General features: G+C 41.6%; 1 protein-coding gene across 1 annotated transcript; it reads left to right on the forward strand.

Annotated features, from left to right (window-relative positions):
* The first annotated feature begins 7,667 nt into the window (after positions 1-7,667).
* ANKRD54 (ankyrin repeat domain 54) lies at positions 7,668-15,284 on the forward strand. The gene is made up of 8 exons (XM_075182974.1): positions 7,668-7,925; positions 8,963-9,010; positions 9,090-9,188; positions 11,694-11,765; positions 11,853-11,900; positions 12,014-12,138; positions 12,376-12,483; positions 12,932-15,284. Exons 1-8 carry the CDS (start codon positions 7,718-7,720, stop codon positions 13,004-13,006), a joined length of 783 nt encoding a protein of 260 aa, XP_075039075.1. The 5' UTR covers positions 7,668-7,717; the 3' UTR covers positions 13,007-15,284.
* Positions 15,285-23,315: the final 8,031 nt, after the last annotated feature.

Consider the following 23,315-nt stretch of genomic DNA (forward strand, 5'->3'; position numbering starts at 1 on the left):
GAGGCATTTGGGAACCACCTCGCGAGTATGTACGGCGATTGCCCAACCAATTCGATAGTCAAGAGCGCCCGATATGCCGCCGGTGCCATGGGATAGGACACATAGAACGAAACTGCAACCAAAACGAACATTTAAACTCCGACACCCCGAGATCGAGGGCCGAATCTCGGGGCGAGCCCCGGGAATAGATCCGGATCCAGAAAATTGGAGGCCCTAGTTCATCGGACAATGTCCCACGTTACCCGTTACAATTAATGGAGTGGAGACCCTGGCTATGCTTGACACAGGGTCGCAGATTACGACCATCTGGCTACCTACATTCCACAAGTATTGGGGCAAAGAGCAGCTGTTATCACCACCCCCAACCTGGCTGCGGCTGACCGCCAGTAACGGCCTCGAGATTGCATGTGAAGGGTATTGGGAAGCGGACATCCAGATCGGAGCGACCTTGTTGCCAAGACAAGGCTGTCTCGTCACCGCCTCCTGTGAAGGGAACATAGCCCTCATCATCCTGGGGATGAATGTGCTGCAAAGATGCCCGGATAAGCTAGTGGCAACTTTGAAGGGTAAATTAACCCAAGCGGCGTCCCCCGGTCATCAGGCCTTTCAACATACTGTTCGGCTCCTACAAGGTCATCAAAAGTCCGCTGGTCCCCATGTAAAGGTTTTGGGCACTGTCAAGTGGTTTAATGTGCGGAATGGATATGGCTTCATCAACAGAAATGACACCAAAGAAGATGTCTTTGTCCACCAGACAGCAATAAAGCAAAATAACCCACGGAAGTTTCTGCGTAGTGTTGGAGACGGTGAGACTGTGGAATTTGATGTTGTGGAGGGAGAGAAGGCCGAGGCAGCAAACGTGACTGGCCCTGGTGGTGTACCAGTAAAAGGAAGCAGATTTGCACCCTACCAACGAAGGTTCCGCAGACGTTTCTACCGGCCAAGAGGAGAGAATGCTGCAGAATCTGGTGGAGAAGTAAGTGCAGAGCATGTGAGCGAGGGAGTGAGAGCAGAGGAAGTGTCCCCTCAGCAGAGACCTGCTCAGCGCAGGCGCCCTCCTCCGTTCTTCTACAAACGGCAGAAGAAAGACTACGACCGGGATGCGCAGGCCTGTCGGCTGCCAGAAAGGAGCATTTGGTCGAGGAATTGCTTCAATAATCGTGGGGCGTGAAGATCCTCTTTTAGCACCCATGATCTCTCTTCTGGGCCGAAGCCCTTCCAATGGACTAAGAATTGGTGTCGTCCATGAAGAACACGGGAGTCCAGGATACGACTTACTTCGAACTCTTCACCATTGGTCGTCCGTACAGGAGCTGGACGATGAGGCAATTGATGAAACTCGTTAAGTACAAGTGGTTTTAAAAAAGAGACATGAAAAACGTTATGGATTTTCAGGGATGGAGGTAGCTGAAGTCTATAGGTCACCGGGTTGATAACATGTGTTATAGAGAAGGGCCCGATATAACAAGGAGCCAATTTCTGAGAAGGTACCCTCAACTTGAGATTGCGTGTAGACAACCATACTTTATCGTGAATGTGTAATCAAGGAATAAGTCTCCGATGTCGGTCAGCAGCTTGCTTATAACGCACGGAAGTCTCTTGGAATTTGGTTTTGGTAGTTGACCAAATCTGAGAGAAGTTCCGCATTAAATCCTCCACAGCTGTAACTGACGAAGAAACCTGACCGGAGAAATCTGGGAGGGTGGGTTGGGTTCCATAGACGACAAAAAATGGAGAAGCACCAGAAGACTCGTGATGATGAAAGTTGTGAGAAAATTCAGCCCAAGGTAGGAGATTAGCCCATTCGGTTTGGTTGTCTGAAGAGAAACATCGTAAAAAGATCTCGAGGTCCTAGTTAACCCGCTCCGTTTGGCCATTAGTTTGTGGATGATAGCCGGACGAGTATTTGAGTTCAGAACAAAGAATTTTACAAAAGGCTCTCCAGAATTGGGAAACAAACTGTACTCCCCGATCCGAAATGATTTTGCGGGGGCAGCCATGGATTCTGAATATCTCCTTAATAAAGATGAGGGCCAACTGAGAGGCAGACGGTAGAGCAGGCAAGGGTACGAAGTGGGCCATTTTAGAAAATCTATCAACAACGACCCAAATGATGGTAAACCCATTACTGAGGGGAAGGTCAGTGATGAAATCTATGGATATACTTTGCCAAGGAAGGTCTGGAGTAGGAAGCGGTTGTAGAAGACCTGATGGAGCCAATCTGGGGTTTTTACAACAAGCACACAAAGCACATGAGGCCACGAATTTTCGTACATCTGAATGCAGGGCCGGCCACCAACATTTTCTGCGAAGGAATTCGTAGGTTTTCTTCACCCCTGCGTGTCCCGCAAGCTTGGAGGAGTGTGCCCACCGTAACGCTTTGGCTCGTAGACTAGGTTCCAAGAAAGAACAACCCCTGGGAGGTGTCTTGGGTGAGGTAATTAGTAAGGGCGATAACCCTGGTAGGTGTTAAGATAGGTAGTGGCGTCAGGTATGTGCAGATGTCAGTATTATCAAAAGACAGAGACAGAGCGTCCGCACGGATATTTTTGGACACAGGATGGTAAGTTAAGATAATATTGAAGCATGCAAAGAATGATGCCCATCGAGCTTGACGTGGGTTGAGGCACCGAGCTTCACTGATATAGAGCAAGTTCTTATAGTCAGTAAAAACTGTTACTGGATGATGAGAACCCTCTAAGAGATGTCGCCACTCCTCCAAGGCGGCCTTGATTGCGAGCAACTTTTTGTCGCCTATACCATAGTTTTTCTCATGAGGCAAGAATTTTTTAGAGAAAAATCTGCAAGGAAGATGGGTACCTAGTTCAGATTTCTGGAAGAGCACTGCTCCAATCCCTACTGCGGACGCATCGACTTCCAGGAAAAAGGGTTCCAATTGATTTGGTTGAGAAAGAACCGGTGCGGACGAGATGGCTTGCTTTAGGGAATCAAATGCCTTCAAGGCATCGGAAGACCATTCTCTGGGATTGGATGATTTACGGGTTAGAGCGGTTATTGGGGCAATAATTGAGGAGAACCCCTTAACAAACTGTCTGTAATAGTTGGCGAACCCAATAAATCTTTGAATGGCCTTGGTGCCTTGGGGAAGAGGCCAACTATTAATAGCGGACACCTTCTTAGGATCCATGCGTAGTCCTGATCCCGAAACAATGTACCCAAGGAACGGGAGTTGCTCAACTTCAAAGATACACTTATCTAATTTGCAGAAGAGTTGGTTAGCTCGTAGTCGTGATAAAACTTCTTTGACATGAAGACGATGAGAGGAAATATCTCGAGAGAAAATCAAGATGTCGTCCAGATAAACAACTACGGAGTGATATAACAGATCTTGGAAGATCTCATTAACAAAGGACTGAAAGACAGCGGGGGCGTTACTAAGCCCGAAGGGCATAACTAGATACTCAAAATGTCCGTCCCGCATGTTGAACGCTGTCTTCCATTCGACCCCTGGACGGATTCGAACCAAATTATATGCCCCTCGGAGATCCAATTTGGTGAAGACTCGAGCTCCGCTGATTCTGTCAAAAAGGTCCATTATAAGGCGCAGAGGATAACGATTCTTAATGGTAATTTTATTTAGTTGTCTATAATCAATACAGGGGCGTAGGGATCCGTCTTTTTTCTTGACGAAAAAGAATCCTGCTCCGGACGGAGAGGAAGATTTCCCGATGAACCCTCGGGCTAAATTTTCAGAGATATATTGTGACATAGCCTGGGTCTCTGGCAAAGACAGGAGATAAGTCCTACCACGAGGAATCTGCTTTCCCGGAATTAAATCAATCGGACAGTCCCAAGGGTGATGAGGTGGAAGAATCTCCGATCTCTGCTTGGAAAAGACATCCTTAAAGGTTAGGTAGACCGAGGGTAGTGCGGATGTCTCAGAATTGGTTTGAGTAAGGCAAACGTTGGAACGAGGAGAACAGATACACCGCTTATGGCACTGTGGACCCCAGGAGATAACTTCGGCACGAGCCCAGTCAAATTGTGGGGAGTAGGCCCGGAGACAGGGGAGCCCCAGAATTAAGGGGTTGACGGATTGTGGTAATACTAGGAATTGAATCCATTCTTGATGTAAGACTCCAATCCGCAACTGAACGGCACTAGTGATGCTGGAAATGGTGCCGTTGCTGACCCGATTACCGTCCACAGCTGTTAGTGTTAGCGTCTGAGGAAGAGCCAGAATGGATAACTGAAGCTGTGGGACCAGAGAGGCCGAGATGAAATTTCCAGTCGCACCGGAATCCAAGAAGGCTAGAATCTGCTGGGGTCCGTTAGAACTGACCAGTAGTACCGGCATAAGGAACTCAGGGTTAGAAGTTGAGTAGGGAGTGGAAACAGCTACTCCTAAGGCGGCTTCCCTCTTACCGTTTGGGAGGGAGCGTTTCCCGGCCTTTTGGGACAAAGGCTTAACACATGTCCGGACTCTCCGCAGTATAGACACAGTCTCTGTTTGAACCGCCTTTCACGCTCTTCAGGCATCAGTTTTGAGCGGCCCAGCTGCATCGGTTCCTCTGTAGTCGAAATAGGATTTTGAAAGGTAAGTGCCAAGCGGGTGGGGCGTCTTGTGAGAGATCTCTCTGACGTCCTTTCTCTGAAGCGTAGGTCAATCCAGATGCACAGGGAGATGAGGGTATCCAGGTCAGAAGGAAGTTCCCTGGTGACCAGCTCATCCTTAATTCGATCAGTAAGGCCCTGCCAGAAGGTAGCAATGAGAGCCTTGTTGTTTCATAGAAGTTCTGAAGCAAGAGTACGGAACTGTACCGCATACTGACCGACTGACATCGAACCTTGTCTTAGATTCAATAGACTAGAGGCAGCAGAGGAGATCCGACCTGGTTCATCGAAGACCTTGCGAAACATGTCAATAAAGGCTGCGGAGTTCTCTAGTAAAGGATCGTTGCGTTCCCATAAAGGTGAAGCCCAGGCCAATGCTTGTCCGCTGAGCAGAGAAATCATGAAGGCTACCTTGGTGCGCTCAGATGAGAAGGCTGCGGAGTTGCACTCGAAATGCACACTGATTGAGGAACCCCCTGCATTGTTTAGGATCTCCGTCATACTTCTCGGGAGAGGGAATTCTAAGCCCGGTAGGATGAGCCAAGGAAGGAGACGGAGCCACTGGAGCAGCCGCAGCCAGAGACGGAGCAGCGGGAGGTTCCGCCGGGGGAGGTTGAACCGCCTGTAACGAGTCTAGACGGGACATGATCCCTTGGACACACTGAAGTAAACGGGCCTGGTCGGCTTCCTGCTGTTCCACTTGAGGGCCCAGGTGGATAAGAAGATCCCGAGCTGAGGGTTCATTAGTTCCATCCGACGTCATGGCCAGAGTATACTGTCACAACTTAGAATATTCTGCTTACTGGTTTTGGCAGTACTCACCAAAGAGTAGTATGGTCGCGGCCCTCAGAGGGAGCAACCAGTGAAGCGGTAGGATGGAAGCGGAGTCAGGCAGGCTAGGTCAGAACCGAGGAATCAGGATATGCCACAGGGAGAATCCAATATCGTAGTCAGGGATAGCAAGGGTCAGAACCAAAGGTCAGGATATGCCACAGGGAGAATCCAATAACGTAGTCAAGAATAGCGGGTCCAGGGTCAGAAGCACAGAAGAGAATAGTCAGCAAGCCGGGTCCAGTACACAGGGAGAACAGAGGAAGAATGGTCAAGAACAATCCGGGTAATTCACAGAGGAACAAGAACTGCACAGGAACGCTGGAGCTAGGGTGGACCTAATACTCTGGCACTCTCCTAGTGCCAGAGTGAACTTTAAATACCTGCACTAATCAGCGGCGGTGGTGACGCTGAACACCACCGTCGGAACTACTGGAGAGCGTTCAGAACGCGTAACCGCTGACCCGGAAATGTGCTCGGTTGCCTAGCAACCGAGCGCTCAGCGGCAGTAACAGGCGTCCGTCCCTATGCAACGGACACAGCACTGTGCCACGCCTGACACCTCAATGCTCTCCCCATGCTAAAACCATCTTCAGATGGTGTTAGCCATCCGGCAAGAATTGTGAAAATCTTTGATTTTCGGATTTGTTAAATCACACAAAATAACTGTCCCCATAGAAACCTATTGGGACAGCTTTTGCGTTCAAAATCGGTGGGAAAGCAGCTGATATCTCCACTATAAAATTGTAGTGGTCCACCTTTTTGGGGGATTAGGAGTTTGTTAAATAGGCCTCTAAGACTGATTACCAATAACAGACAAATTACTAAATAATTTCACTTTTTTTTTAAAAAAAAAAAAAAAAAATGTTTTCTTGCACAACCCTCTCCTCCGCAAGAGAGCAGCAGAGGTGCACACTGGACTCCAGTAAAGACACCGGAAAGTTTGCCGCATGACAGGGCTTTACAAATATGTATTATGCATACCTCCCAACTATTCCAGTTTGAGCAGTGTCACCATCATGGTAAGCATGTGCCTTGTAAACATGCCTCTGGTGAGTGTGGCAATTCAACTGTGTTTTAAGGGAAATGGAGGGGGATTTGGGACGAGCAAGAGATTCCAGAGGAGGCCAATGTTGGGAGATATAATTATGAGTATAATTGCTTTGACCCATTATGTTTCCACTAAGGAATGTATACAGAACTTGAATTGGTCCAAATATTATTCTTCCTGGACAAAGGAATTTTAACCAATCTTGATTGGGCAATAAAAAAGTGCATCTCTAAGTAAAAAATGAAGGTAAGCGGACAGAAAGCAGGACCCTGAAGTGAGGGTCGTCTTAACAGCATTATAGTCCCCCGGGCAAAACAGTGCACTGGGGCCCTACCTACACAACCACTCACGGGAATAAAAATGTAAACTAACAATAAAATTAAGCTTATATTTATCGTTACCTCCAACAAAATCAGTGTTTAAACATTAAAAAACTTGTAAAGCAGAGATTAATCCATAAAAACGTTTGAACAAAATAAGCCTTGAAGTTGAAAAAAAAGAAATTCAACATAAAAATGGTATTCAGTTGGTAAATAATACAGACGGAGATGGTACAGTACGAAATTACTTTGAATGAAACATTTGCAAAAAATTATTTTTGAATTGTTTCAAAAAATTATGTGTGGTGATTTTGACTTGCTTATATACAAATAGCACGTGCTCGTTATTTTCGTCAAGGTCAAGATACTGAATAAATCTCCCTGAATATTATGCTGAAAAGTTGGCAAGCCTATGGGGACACTATGCTCGTAGGGCCTCCGGGCAACTGCTCAGCGTACCCATGCGTTAAGACAGCTCTGCCTGCAGTATGACTGTTTCCATCATTAAAATACATAAGCCCCTTGTTTTGCTTAAACAATGATTTCTTGGAAACCATTAGATTACAGTAACTTCAGATATTAAGTTAGATCATAACAACATTATCATATCATTTGATAATTATCATGATTAGGATATAATCATGGCAAAATCATTTGCTTAGTCAAGTCACTGAGACAATGACTGCACACAAATATGACAGATGACTCAGAAAATATGTTCCCTCTTTTGCATGGAATGCAGACCGCAGGTAATAAAAGTGAAATCTGTCAAATGATATTCAAATCAGCAAGGCGTTCCCATTCCCTATTGGTTGAATTAACAAGGGGCTCACCCGCCACTGTCAGCCTTCCCGTCATCTTTTGCTATCGCTGATTGGCTACCGTTCCTAGTTGTCATGGTGACTGTGGCCTGGTGGCCTCTCTGGAGCCTGTGGAGCGGATGGAGCTGGAGGAGCAGGGCAAGGCGTCTGCTCCCGGGGACCTGGGCCTGGGGGTCTCAGGCGGGGAGATTTGCTCCCCCGCTGTGCCTGAGCTGCTGAGAGCGTTATGGGAAGAACCGGAGAAACCGAGGAGGTGTCCGAGAGGCCGTGTGAAATCTCATCGGCAGCACCGTTACCGCCTGTGTCCGCTGGGTAGAGAGAGCTATGGTGAGCAGCGCCCGGGCAGAGTACAGTGCAGAAAGACGCCTATTGGTCATATGTTATTATAGGGGGTAAACAGTGCCCGTTTATCACCGTTTTATATCATAAAGCTGAGTATCGGTGTTGGAGCAGGAAAGTGGAAGATAATGCAATCTATTTTGTCGTGTGTATTGTGTTCTAATTTTAATCCATTCTTATTAAAAGGGAATTTATACTACCATGTAAGATGGGGCAACCATCATAGACTATTATAATTTTGCCTGTATGGACAGGTTGTTACAGAATCATGTGAATGCCCCATTAATTTATTACAGTGCTCATATGGAGTCATTAAAGATAAACAATTAAAATTCTTGGGTCAGCTTTAGATTAAGGGGTCTATTTATGACCTATTATATTTTTTTTCGTGTTATAATTTCTCATCGCATTGATCAGAAATGTGATAACGTATTGACTTTGTTCAGATGGGACAGCGGCTTGATGGGAGCTTGTCCCGACTGCTGGTTAATAGTAAAGTGATGGCAATTGCTATCACTTTACTTACAGGTAGAATTAGCGATGGGGAGGAGCACAAATTCTTCCAGGAGGGATCCCAAGAATCCTCAACTGTAATGTTCTTCCCAAAGACTGCAACGACTAACGCCATCATCCGATAGCATTAGCTGTCTGGGTCAAGCTCTGAATTTCGAAGCTTGATAAACAGTGCATTATTACAGTCCCCATAGACCGCTATGGGGACTGGCTTTGCGAATGATGATGCTGGGACCATAGCAGATATCTGCCTGTAACTGCAGATTTCTGGGAATTTTAACCTCTTCAGAGGTTGATAAATAGGCTCCTAAATGTAAGGTTTGATTTAGTCATTGAAACATCCTTTACATAAAATTACTGTTTACAAGATAAACTGCAAATGAGACGTATTCAGTTTTCATATTTATACCACAGCTTGCTACCACAAATTAATGTCTTCCATCATGCATTGCATTAAAGGTACAGAAGTCCTCTCTTCAATTGATCCACCAAACATTTTTCTCTACCTACAGCACTAAGGAAGTTAAGAGAAGCTGCCAATGGGAACGACATAGACACAGGTGCTTGATTATATTATGTTTAATGATTGTAGAATCTGGTTATGAGAATTTGCACACTAAATATCTCTTAATTTTTCAGTCCAACGCTTGCTTGATGAAGGAGCAGATCCTTGTGCTGCCGATGACAAGGGCCGGACTGCTCTGCACTTTGCATCCTGCAATGGAAATGACCAAATTGGTAAGAAGAGTAAAGTGCGGGAGGGGTGTATTTTACAGAACAAATCTATATTGTGTTTTATTATCTCCACTTTTAGTTAAACTCCACCTGTATTGTACCTTTTATACATAAAGAATTTGATATTTGAACAGAAGATGTTCCTTGATGGTATATGTTAGCTTTAACAAATATAGACCAGAGGTTAAAGGCAAATTCCACTTTTAACAAACCGTGATGTGTTCTTTAATTTCAATTCTGGTATTGACACACAAGAAGAGGTAGGCTTCAATGTGATCTTTTCAAGTATACAGTTTTATACAAAATGAGAGAAACAATAACAGAGTAAAATACTAAAACAATGCAATAATTCAACAACATAAGATAAGTACATTTGCGCGTTAACATATTTTGATTTCCAAGAGGAACTAAGAACTAGGGGGGGATCGGAAAGGGAAGCTTAGAGTCTGGCTCATGGTGACCATGCAGAGGTACGGCTTTTTTTTTTTCTTTTTGAGAAATACACAATTGGAGCGATGAGGAGGAGAGACTATAACATTGCTAGTGCCTTTCTCAAGAGGTCAAGTGGTTGGGCCAGCGATTAAATATTAGAGCTTTAAGTGTCAGGGTTGAACTTCAGCCACCCTATGTCACCATGTCACCCTACCCAAGGTAACTGTCTGTAGCTGCTAGCGTAATGTTGGGGATCACTATTTCAAGATCAACACTCCTACACCATTCTTCGACAGAATGAGTGACTAGGAATCTCCAGTGAACTGGAATGAGCTCTGTAGAGACTTTAAGTGCTTCATGAGTGACCTCTTCTACATAGAGAGAGGATTATCAGAAGGCACTAGTAGCCAGAAGCCAGGGTCAGCAACCACATGTGCTCCAGCACCGCTGACATAAATTGCCAGTCTACCTTATTAGTTTTTCAAAGTACGTAGATACGAAATTGTAGTTATACTGGACTTAGAAATTTGATGGATTAGATCGATAATTCTGAACTTAATTTCAACTTTTAACTGGAGGGTGACTGTTCAGACAAATACCTCGGATCTGAAATCTTGTTATATGCTTGTAAGGGAAGAAGAGATTATTTCTCATTAAATGTCTCGTATGTTGTGGAGAACCCATCAGGCCCTGTACATTTCTTTTGTGGGGAAGATTTTCTGATCTCTTCTATCTCTGAGGGCAAGAAGGGTAACTCCAGTGCCTGAATTATGTCTTCTAAAACTTTTTTCTTTTTAGAAAAAGTCCTCCATATTGGAAACGCGCAAAGACAAATTTCAACCAACGTTTTTTCAAAAATAAATCGAACACTCCCTTATCTGAATGGTGGGATTCCTCCCCTCCATATGATTTTCCTGTTTTGTGTGGAGGTGAGGACCTCAGTTGAAATCAGTCCTAAGTGCTGGAACTTGTGTTCTGAAGCCTTTTTTATAAGATCAGGTGCAGATGCCCGTGTACGCATTGGAGCTTGAAGGCACCTTTTGTAGGCTATCTGCCATCACCTGGTCCTCTGCCCAGAAGGCCAGTGGTGTTTGGAGCCCAAGGTGCTGACGTGTCCCAGGTAAGAGAAAGGGCCAGGGGTTCCTAATAATTCACTGGTGATGGAACTGCAGCACCATCACTGTGAACAGAGTATGGCACAAGCACTAAGCACTTTTACCTCCTTTCATCATCATATTATTTCTTGCTCATGGTCTTGTGGCTGGATCAGAAAAATATTTCTACCCACCAGTAGTGGTCGAAGTGGCGGTATGGAAAATGTAATGTGAAAGTAAGTGAATGGAATTTTAGTTTTACAATGAAGGCAGTAGGAGAAGTTGCGGTATGGCATACCACCATGGTTCCAGTCCACTTCGACCACTGCCCACTCTTGGGGTTGAGGATATCAAGGGGCCCTCCCTAGCTTCGGCGAAGGTGGGCCTGACTATCTCCCCAAATCCCCCTACCCCTCTCTGGGGCCTTCTGGCACCTGGGGGATGGGGAGGAACTAAGTCCTCTCTCCTTTTGGGAAGGGTCCCAAGCCCCCAGCACAGTCAGTGACTGGGTGATTTGGAGCACGCACCTCAGGTTTAAAGCAAACAAACAAAAAAAAAAACTTGAAGCAGTGTAAAGAGGTGTAGCAATATGGGCCCAACATAATTCTATGCTGTAGACAGCTCTGCAAAGTTTTTATTTCTTATGTGCCTCTGATGCACATCAATGCAGTTGCAAACTTACATTCATCTCAATGGGAGTGCATTGTAAACACCGTTAAATTTTGTCATAGAAACCTGTTTAACGAATGCATATTAAATGAATGTTTAAACTCATAAAAATTTTGGCACCTATTGGAAATTGCAGTGTGTATATAGCCTTAGTTGTCAACAATTAATTTTAATTATTTCTGTTGTAGGTTAGTGAAACGTGTAGCAGTCCATTCAAAACTTGTTCTGAGAGAACACAAAATATGCAGTATTTACATTGTCAAATATATCTTCTCCTGCACAAAACTTTAAATGTTTTTCTCTCTCCTTGTAGTACATTTGCTCCTGGACCATGGGGCTGATCCAAATCAGAGGGATGGACTAGGGAATACCCCATTACATCTGGGTAGTATATGGTTTGGTCTCTTAAATTGCATCCGAGTTGATGAGCATTGTATGTATTCTGTAATTTTATTTTAATATTTTTCCCTAGCTGCTTGCACAAGCCATGTCCCAGTGATTACAACACTTTTGCAGGGAGGTAAGACATTTTTTTTGTATACTACCTTTTCTGCCATGGAATAGACCTTACGGGAAATTAAACCGGTTACATTTAAACCGAATCGGCTGCTTCCCCTTTCTCTTTAATCCAAGGTGCCAGAGTGGATGCCTTAGACCGTGCAGGCCGAACCCCACTTCATTTAGCTAAGTCAAAGCTGAACATCTTACAGGATGGAAAGTCACAGACTCTGGAATCTCTGCGACTGGAGGTGAAACAGGTGAGCGTTGGATATCACAAGTGTACTGACTAAGATGGATAAACCATATGCCTTAGTTGTGCTTTGTGCTTTTTAATGGTCTGATGACCTCTTCAGAATCTGACTTATGACTTTATTTCTTCATCTGACTCATCATTATTATTTTTTTATCATAATTCATTTCAGAGCAGAATAATGTAGTCCAGTCTAATTTAGGGAAATGTGGTTTTTAAACAGATTATGTTGTACAATTTGTAGATCATCCAGATGTTGCGGGAATATCTGGAAAAGCTGGGCCAACAGGAACAGACAGAACAGCTGGATCAGATCTGCTCCAGACTACAGAGGACAAGCACCAAGGAGCAGGTTATAACTCGTCCACACTCTCTCTAATGCATGCAAAATACTGATCTCTTTCATATTGGCTAGTTTCTGTTTGTGCAGGTTATTCTATCTATCTAAAAGTACCAAGGTCCACTTTATGAGGCGGGGTTATTAGTTGGCATTTCTGTTAAAATAATGAATTTGTAAACCTTCTCGTTCAGCTGCCGTTAGCACATTATTCCCAAAACTATAAAGATCCCAATCAGTACCTCAATAAATAGGTCTATAATTTTCACCTGACTGATCAATATGTGGTGAGATCCCAAAAGGGCAGTTTTAAGAAACGTGTTTTTCCTGCATTTATCACTTCCAAACAGCAGTTGGTCTTTTGCACATAGGCATGGGTGCAGAAAGTACTTGGGATCCACTTGGGCTACAAATAGTGCCATCGTTAATGTAATGTGTTACAAACATCTGCTTTTATTTACAGGTGGATGAGGTGACAGAGCTTTTGGCCAGCTTCACGTCTCTTAGTCTCCAGATGCAGAACATGGAAAACAGGTAGCCAGAGGTGCTGAAACTCATCCTAACTGCTCTACTACACCAGGAGCCCTGTGATATTCCTGTCTTACTGTGATAACCTGTTCACTGTCACAGACATGCATACCATCGTGCACTCTGTTGGCTACCTCGCTTATTATAGAGCCACATTAGCATAGTTTTCCCATCGCTAACCATCATCAAGGTTCAGAGTCCTTGGTTAGTGGCTTCTAAAAGGATGGAAATTAAGCCATTTAAAAGTGGGGGAAAAAAGCCTTTAATAAAGCAGACTCTTTCCTAAACTTAACAATTATGCTATTGTTACAGTCTTCACCCCAGCATTGTTATGTCTCAATTTGAGGTGCTATATAGTTCAAGTTGTACATGAATGTCATGTCCTATGTTTTGTAGCCGTGCTGTTCAATTGTAATGTTTGTGCTATGTTGTTACAATATTTGCTATTTTTTTGTGCCCGTTTGAGCAATATTCTTGTATACTGTGTGTTTGCATCTGGTGGATCACATTGACCACATGTCTTTCTAAATGTAGACTACAGTTTCAAGGAAACTCCTTGCAATTGCTAGGTACTGAGGTCACTTGTAGTACATGTAAGAAAGTGTTCTTTTCTAAACACCTTTTTATGCTCCTTTTTATAGTGTCTTTAATGCAGATCTCGTCAAACGTGCTGCTAAACAATTGCTGTGGTTATGGAAAGTGGTAAAATGCTACTACTTCTTTATGTGAATAGATTACTTACGGCTAAGCACTAAAAGTGTCAGCCAATGGTCCAGTGATGTGATGGTGTATTGCATGTGATTGCACGTTAACCTGTTAGTAAAATGTGCTACCCCACATATGGCAATGAGGGCTTCCAAGGGTAATTTCTGGCCCCGCTACACAAATTTCTTGGGGCCCCTTCCATAGCTGCCGAGGATGTGACCAGGTTAGTGGCTCCACCTACTACACAGGCATGTGAGGGCCCTCTGGCATGCCTGGGCCCTGGTACTTTGTATCTGCCCCCGTGCCCCCTCTCAGCGCTCCTAACCACAAAACGTTGTTGTCGGAGAGCTGTTTAGAAATACAGCAGGCCTGGGACCACATCAAATTCTTTTTACGTAGGACCACTGGAAGCCAGGATTGAAATGTTCCAGTATGGACCATGTAGGCCATAAATGTTGTTTACTATACTCTGTTAAAAAGTAAAGTATTACTTCATCATTGATTTGCAGATAAAGCCCAACCCCTATCATAATTGCATCTGTTGCAGTCAGTTAAGCTGCTCTGACATCACTGCCCATGCCCCCTGTTTATGAACCAACTAATCCACATATAGTATTTCTGCAGAATAAATATGCAAGTTTGTCAGTCAATGTTTGCCAGCTTGGTTAGTGAAGCACCTCCTCTGCAAGCTGTTGCAGAGGAGGAAATGCATCATTATGAACTTAAATAAGTATAAGTCCTTCAGTTATTGCAGGTATAATTTTCAGGGCAGTAATACACATCCTTTGAAGTTTATCATGGTCAACTACTGTGTTTACTTGCTCTATAAAAATATTACCATTGCCCCAGCAAAAAGCTGCATTGTGCTACACACTGGGCCTGATTCATCAAGGATCTTAAATGAAGAGGATTCTTATTTTGGTCTCCTGGACAAAACCATGTTACATTGCAAGGGGTGCAAATGAGTGTTCTGTTTTGCACATAAGTTAAACACTGACTGTTTTTTCCTGTAGCACACAAATATCAACTTTAAAATTCAGTGTACAAATAATCTATCAAGTATTTGTGTGCTACATGAAAAAACAGTCAGTATTTAACTTATGTGCAAAACAGAACACTCATTTGCACCCCTTGCAATGTAACATGGTTCTGTCCAGGAGACTGAAATAAGAACCCCCTTCATTTAAGATCCTTAATGAATCTGGCCCACTGACTGGTGAACAATACTCTGTTAAGATGCTGAAAAGGTTAATGAAATTTACTCTCTATAGAATTCTAGAAATAAAATAACAATATGCATATCAGCATTTCTTATTTCGCTACAGATTTATAATACAGTTTATTATACATTAATTTTCTGTATATCTTCATGTGTAGCTCAAATATGGTTTTACAGTTTTTTTTTTGGGGGGGGGGGGAGAATCTGAGTGTTTGACGCATGACATTAGATATCTTCAATTTCCCTACCTGGAAAAGACTATGTACATTCCTATTGTTTTGATTGTTGTGCTTTGAGAATGACAATGTAACCCTAATGTCATAAGATCGTATCTATTGTTTGTATAAAACAAAACCCAAAAATCCCTCTGTATCTACACCATTTTTTTTTCATCCTCCTATCAAACTATGCAGGCATCCAGGACTGACCACATGTAAAAGTTTCTAGAAGCCTTATGGAAATTGTATGAGTTGCTATTAAGATGGAGTTATGCAAATATTCTTTGCCATTTTCATTAAATCTGCCTAGTCCTGTTTTTGTTGCCATTTAGGAGACTGTACCAAAAAACAAACAAAAAATCCCACTTCAGTTGCAATGTACTTATTTTTGCTTACCACTGCTCTGCATGTCTCCTAGTGTATGAATACTGCACAGACAAGTAACCCTGTCAGGTGCTGTCTCTGTACCTGCGCACAGACAAGTAACCCTGTCAGGTGCTGTCTCTGTTCCTGCGCACAGACAAGTAACCCTGTCAATGCTAGTCAGAAGCTGTCAAATGAGCATTTCATTGGACAGTTGATTTCTGCAGTTAATATTTTGATTTGACAATTGTCAACAGTAGGATCAAATGACAGCATCAAGGCATTGGTTGTGGAAACAATCCTTTCTTCTAACTTATGGTTATCAGTGCCTAGGTGGGGATTTGTCTGTGGGTGGTGTTTTCTTATAAAGTATCAATTCCGTGCTTTATTTTTAAATTGCATAAGAATAGTTTCTGCTCAGCAGCTACTATTTCATGTTCATGCTTTTGTTAAACTGACATTGATTATATCAATACAGGTAAGGGAGTTTATTGGATTCCTACACCGCAATTAACTTGGGGTATAACCTGCTTTACCTGGACAGCAATTTTAAAGTGCACATGTCAATTGTATGTTAAACACACTGTTGTTGGACCTCTGGGAAGTGGCAATGAATTCCCCCCAAAAAAGCAGGCCTAGTCCCTTGGCTCCAGGCCATGCCCCAAGCTGCTATATAATGAGAAAATTGTCACACGTGAACAAGGGAACTCTGAAAGTAGGTTCTGGGAACTCTACACGCTGACTTAGAAAAACACCTGTCATATTAATTACTATAATTACACAAAGGGGAAAAAAATAGTTACTGTTTCTATAAATGTGCTTTCATTTTAATTAGTACATAATAGGTGAGTTAAACACTTTGCACAACTCTGATATTGTAATATTTTGTAAAGTGCTTGCATGTGCAGCTTTATGTTAAAACAACTCCTGTAAGTTTTCTATATGTCGATGTACTGTAAGTACATACATGGTGCTTAATGTTTTAACATTGCATCCAGTTCATATTTAACAACATTCTAATATGAATGTGTTGTGTGTCCCTGTATAATAATAAAAAACATTTAAGGTTAAAATGTAGAAGCTCATACATTCGCCGGAGATACTGACTGTGACAGGATGGACTTCATCTACCACCCTGTCCATGGTGCTGGGACCTGCTGGGCTTGACTTGCCTCCACCTCCTTTCTTTATCCCAAATGCGCCCCTCCTGTCACAGTAGAAGGAGCCTGCTGCCACCATTAGGCTCCTACACTGGCACCAAGAACCACTTCCTTATGGGTAACTTTCACTGCTGGTGTACCCCCTCACTGGTCACCTGGGCTGGTATCCCTGACCTCTTCCTTTAGACCAGAATTGCTGTGGATGGCTCACCCTGGCCAATTACACTGGCCAGAGCTACACGCTAGTGGGCCGAGCAGTGGCGCCAGTTTGTGGTACCAGCGATCTGTCCAGAAATTACAGAAGGTATGATGATACGTGACATTGGCAAGACGGTGTTCCTTTTATACACATTCTGACACGCATGTTAGCAGGGGGTAACATCCTAGACGGTTCTGCAAAGACTGAGATATTACATCATATATTTAGTATCAGGATGCAATATGTTCTCCCAACTTGGATTTAAACACAATGCACAGTAATATACAGCAATCTGTGATATCCTAAATCACATTGTTCAGAGGTTTCCTTTCACTTTAACAAGGCAGGATAACAGATAACGACTCCCTGCTGTGCTTTCAGGCTAAAGAGATGTGTTGTTCGCTTCACATGAAAATGATTAATTAGCATGAGGCTTCCTTTAGAAAAGTTACCAAAATTAATTTTTCTCCCCTGTCCCTCTCTCAGAAATAAATACATTTCCTATACGGAAGTACAGCACAATATTAAAAAATTTGTACATTTGCAATGCTATACAGCGATGCCTTTCATCCCTAATTAAAAAATATCTACACTAAGTTATTTCTACATGATACAGCCACACTGACATAATAGGGACCTTGGCGAGGTAGACTCAGGATGCTCATCTTTGCTATAATAAATAAAAAGTAACTATTTAATACATATTTATCTGGAATAGGCCCTTTGACCTGTTTGACGCTTTTTGGCTTGTACCACATGTCTCTTATTTCCTTGTTTAAACACTTGTGTGTCTGTCTTCTCCATTATTCTCATCATCATGTCTTATTTGCTAATTTGTCTTTCAAGTTTTGTACCATAATATTGCTGTGATTATAATAAATAAGCATAGCCTTGTGGCAGAGGGCCTGATTCATTAAGGAAACTGAAGTTAAAAATTGTGTAAGTAATCTTCTGGACAAAATCATATTACAGTGGAAGGGGTACACATTAGTTTTCTACTTTGTGCATAAGTTAAATACTGGCTGTTTTTTCATGTGTCACAAATATCAACTTTAAATTTCAGTGTACAAAGAAGCTCTCAAGTATTTGTGTGCTACATGAAAAAACAGCAAGTATTTAACTTATGTGCAAAATAGAAAACTAATTTGCACCCCCTTGCACTGTAACATGGTTTTGTCCAGGAGACTGAAATAAGAATCCTCTTCATTTAAGATCCTTAATGAATCAGGCCCTAAGTTTTTTTCACTTAACTTTCCTTAATGAATCAGGCCTAGAGGTAGCTTACATTACAAATGGATGACGTGTTGTAAGATGAAAAATACATAATTGTGATGTAATCTGTTACATTATTAATGTAGACATGATAGCTGTCATTGCAAATTACATGGTATTTCAATAAATAAAATCAATTCCAGCGATACTCTCCCAGTCTCTTGGTTCCCAGCCCTACGTGATTTCATTACCGATTACAATAATACCTTATTGACGAGAAGGAAAATAGTGATGAAATCACCCTAATGAGTGTAGTGTTCAGAGAACACAGCTCCTCTACAGAAGCCTCTGCCATAGTCTGGGAAGCCCTCTCTGAATCGAAAACGGATTCAGGCAGGGTTGCCCCCCTGTCTCCCGTCCTCTACGTCCTGACCATGGAGCCTCTAGCAGCTATTCTTCGGAACAACCCCAATATCACCTGAATCAAAGTTGGGTCGCAGAATCATAAGTTTGCTTTCTACGCAGATGACACTCTCCTTACTCCAACATGCTCATCGACGAAATTGCTGAACACAGTCATCATCATATATATAATTGTATGAATGTGACTTTGTAATTGGTTAGTAAGACAGGGTTTATATTGAGTCAAATTCTGGATATATGCTTTCAGTCACGAGCATGACCCTATAATAATTATTCAGTGTACAGTTATCCTGTTCCTCATAGTAATAGGACCACTAACATGGAAGCCATTATAATAAGAAAGCCGGACAATCTTATCTTTATTATAATAAGGAGGAAAGTTATAATAGGGACACCACAACAACTATCAAGCTGGATAATTTGTTACTTTTATTATAACAAGGAAGTTCGTATAGGAGTGGCTCATTGACAATATATACAAGTTGATTATCATGGAATTCAACACAAGAATTAATTGATATATATCAAATTTTGCTATTTTAATTCATCATTGCACTTTAATCACTTATTGCATTTTAAATATTTTGCTAATCGAATGAGTAGGGAAGTAATATACTTTTATATGTATCAATAAAGATTTTGATTTTAACTAGATTGCTGAGTGCCCCAATTAGCACATTTTCTTTTTCTTTTCTTTCTTTTTGATAATATGTACATTTATGTGTGGGTGCACCATCCGATAGAAATACTATTGGGGAGATAATTATCTTTCAAAGAGAATTAATAAATTGGAATAGTGATCACCTGGTGCGGTGGTAATTTTCTGTTTTCTAAAACTACTTCAAGCTAACCACAAACTGTACAAATTGAAATTCATAGGCGTATATTTAACCAAGCATTACGACCAGTTATTCTCCAATAACTTCCCACCACTAATAGAAAACCTTAGAAAAGATCTTCACTCCTGGGTCTCCCAATCCATTTCCTGTATAGGTATTCGCTTTAAAGTTCTTCATAGACACCCGAAGGATGGAGGTTTGGGGCTTCCACGTGTACTATCTTCTCATCTTATGCAGATTATAGTAACCCATTCAAATGTCAACACAGGGCTATGGGTAGACAAAGGGTCAATTACTGCATATGCTCTCCCTTTACTCCCTTCTTTGGATGGTTCCTAAGGACCACTCATAGCCCTCACACCTCCCTCCCACGCTGTGTATCTCGATTTCAATTTGGAACTAATGTACCCGCACCTTTGACCTCATAGATTATGCCCGTAGGATAGCTTCTCTCTGGGAAAACCTGGCATTTTCTTTGGGACTAGATCCCAATGCTTTTGTCCAATGAACTAAACATAATGTCAAGTTATTTCATGACATAGCATGCTTGAATATTTTCCCTGAGTTCTCAGAGATCGCTTTAGATTACCAACACATGTGTTTTACCAATAATTACAACACTTCTAGATACACTACTCTACATTTATCGCCGTAGAACTGTATTTGCTTGCCAAAACTGTCATTTTGTCTCAAAATTTATGTAGTGAATAAGCTATAATTTTAAAAGAAAATAATGGAGTGCAGACAGATAGAGAAGGCCACCAATAAAAATATACCACATTCCCAATATCTAAAAATTCAATCAGATTATTTACAATATATAAAACACAGAATTTTTTAAAAATTGGAGAATTATGTTCATCCAGGATATGCTTCCAACATTCCAATGGTACAAGTTAAAACATAAATTAATTCCTTGAAGGATAGACACTGAAATACAATTTAATAACCAAGTAATAGATTTAAGTCTCCTAATAAATGTAAGCTGACATAAAGTTTTTAGAGATACAAAGTAAAAGTCAGTGTACTCATTGACAGGCAGTGCATGTGAGGGAGCAGTGTAGAGTATAGATAAGCCTTCAAATATGTCGTAAATTGTGGGACGAATGCGTTTCTTTAAAGAAAAAAGGCAGTTTAGAGGTACGATTTTCATGAATGTATTTAAAAAAAAATAATGTCATTTTAGAAAAAGAAGTCTCTTTCTTGGGTCATCGGGAGATAATGAGCAAGTTATTCTTAACATTTATTTATATAGTGCCAGAATAACCCACATAACTTTACAATTGGGAACAAATACAGTAATAAGACTGGGTATTAAGAGATAAGATTACATTGCAAATCTATAGATACACAAGGTGACAATGGGACCCAAGTAGGGTGTATCCTAAATTGCCAGTTTCACCTAACTTCCAAAGATAATTACAGGTTTTAATGTATGTATGTGTGAGTGTATTTTTTTTAATACTGACAGTTTTACAATATGATTTGCCTTATTTTTTACATATAATGCAATTCTCACTATATAATCTTAGGCTCTAGGTTTTATAAGAATATATTTTTGGCAGCAAAGCATTTAAATCAGCAATCCCACCTATTATTTTCTTTAAGTAGCAAGCTGAGTATCTTTTAAGCTTTTTTCTGATAGTCATTTGTCTTTGCTGTATCTCCTTTTCAGAATCTCTCTGGAGGTTACAAATATGGATAACAGTTATACAGATGCAGGCTCAAAATTCTCAACATGTCATGTTGAAGACACAAACCAAGAAAAAATGGCCAGGTGCCAACATTCTTCTTATAGCCTGCCACAGGGATTTACAGTCAAGTCAAAAAATATTGGGACATCGACACAATTCTCATATTTTGGGCTCTATACACCACCACAATGTATTTGAAATGAAACAAACAAATTTACATCCAAATCAGGTGAACAGTGTAGGAATTACAACGGTTTCTATATTTGCCACCCACTTTTCAAGGGACCAAAAGTAATGGGACAAACTAAACAATCCTACATCAAACTTACACTTTGTAATACCTTGTTGCAAATCCTTTGCATAGACATCACCAGACGCTGGGTTTCATCCCTGGTGATGCTCTGCCAGGCCTCTACTGCAAATGTATTCAGTTCCTGCTTGTTCTTGGGGCATTTTCCCTTCAGTGTTGTCTTCATCAAGTGAAATGCATGCTCAATCGGATTCAGGCCAGGTTATTGACTTGGCCATTGCATAACATTCCACTTTTTAGCCTTAAAAAACTCTTTGGTTGCTTTTGCAGTATGCTTCGGGTCACTTTGGGACTTGTGCATCTGCACTGTGAAGCGCTGTCCAATGAGTTCTGAAGCATTTGACTGAATATGAGCAGATAATATTGCCTGAAACACTTCAGAATTCATCCTGCTGCTTTTTTCAGCAGTCACATCATCAATAAAGGGAACCAGTTCCATTGGCAGCCATACATGCCCACGCCATGACACTACCACCACCATGCTTCACTGATGAGGTGGTATGTTTTGGATCATGAGCACTTCCTTTCCTTCTCCATACTCTTCTCTTCCCATCACTCTGGTACAAGTTGATCTTTGTCTCATCTGTCCATAGGATGTTGTTCCAGAACTGTAATGGCTTTTTTAGATATTGTTTGCCAAACTCTAATCTGGTCTTCCTGATTTTGTGGCTCACCAATGGTTTACATCTTGTGGTGAACCCTCTATATTCACTCTTGTGAAGTCTTCTCTTGATTGTTGACTTTGACACATATATACCTACCTCCTGGAGAGTGTTCTTGATTTGGCCAACTGTTGTGAAGGGGTTTTTCTTCACTGGGAAAAAAATTCTTCTGTCATCCACCACAGTTGTTTTCCATGGTCTTCAGAATCTTTTGGTGTTGCTGAGCTCTCTGGTGCATTCTTTCTTTTTAAGAATGTTCCAAACAGTTGATTTGGCCACACCTAATGTTTTTGCTATCTCTCTGATGAGTTTGTTTTGATTTTTCAGCCTAATGATGGCTTGCTTCACTGATAGTGACAGCTCTTTGGATCTCATATTGAGAGTCAACAGCAACAGATTCCAAATGCAAATGTCACACCTAGAATCAACTTCAGACCTTTTACCTGCTTAATTGATGATGAAATAACAAGGGAATAGCCCACACATGTCCATGAAATAGCTTTTGAGTTGATTGTCCCATTACTTTTGGTCCCTTAAAAAGTGGGAGGCACATATAGAAACCGTTGTAATTCCTACACCGTTCACCTGATTTGGATGTACATACCCTCAAATTAAAGCTGAAAGTCATCAGTTAAAGCACATCTTGTTAGTTTCATTTAAAATCCATTGTGGTGGTGTATAGAGCCCAAAATATGAGAATTGTGTTGATGTCCCAATATTTATGGACTTGACTGTATGTTAAAAATAACACACACCATATTTTTCATGGGATTACTGCTTACAAATACTAATACATTACAATATAATCACATTTGGTAAATATAAAGAGGGTTGTAGTGCCCTAAGGTCCATATAATTAGGGATGTGCACCGGCGACTTTTGGTGTCTCGTGTTTTGTGTTTTGGATTTGGATTTTCGTGATGTTTTGGGTTCGGATTTGTTTCGCAAAACACCTGCCGAAAGGTTTTGGTTCGGATTTAAGGTTTTGGATTCGGATTTTTTTTTATAAAAGCATAAAAAGTTCAAAAATCAAGTTTTTGGGCTTATTTTCACTCCTACGCTATTATTAACCTCAATAACATTCAATAACAAGCATTTCCACTAATTTACAGTGTATTCTGAACACCTCACAATATAGTTATTAGTCCAAAACGTTGCAACGAGGTATCTTTCTGGACTGCGTAGTGGAGTGGTCCCCATAATATAATAAGAAAACCATCAACTGGTCTTAATCGCACCAAAAAATGTACTTGGACTGCGTAGAGGAGTGGGTCACCACAATATAATTTAAAAACCCTGAACTTGTATGATTCGC

The sequence above is a fragment of the Mixophyes fleayi genome, chromosome 8 (genome assembly GCF_038048845.1).
Source record: "Mixophyes fleayi isolate aMixFle1 chromosome 8, aMixFle1.hap1, whole genome shotgun sequence".
In the NCBI taxonomy this organism is placed as follows: Eukaryota; Metazoa; Chordata; class Amphibia; order Anura; family Limnodynastidae; genus Mixophyes; species Mixophyes fleayi.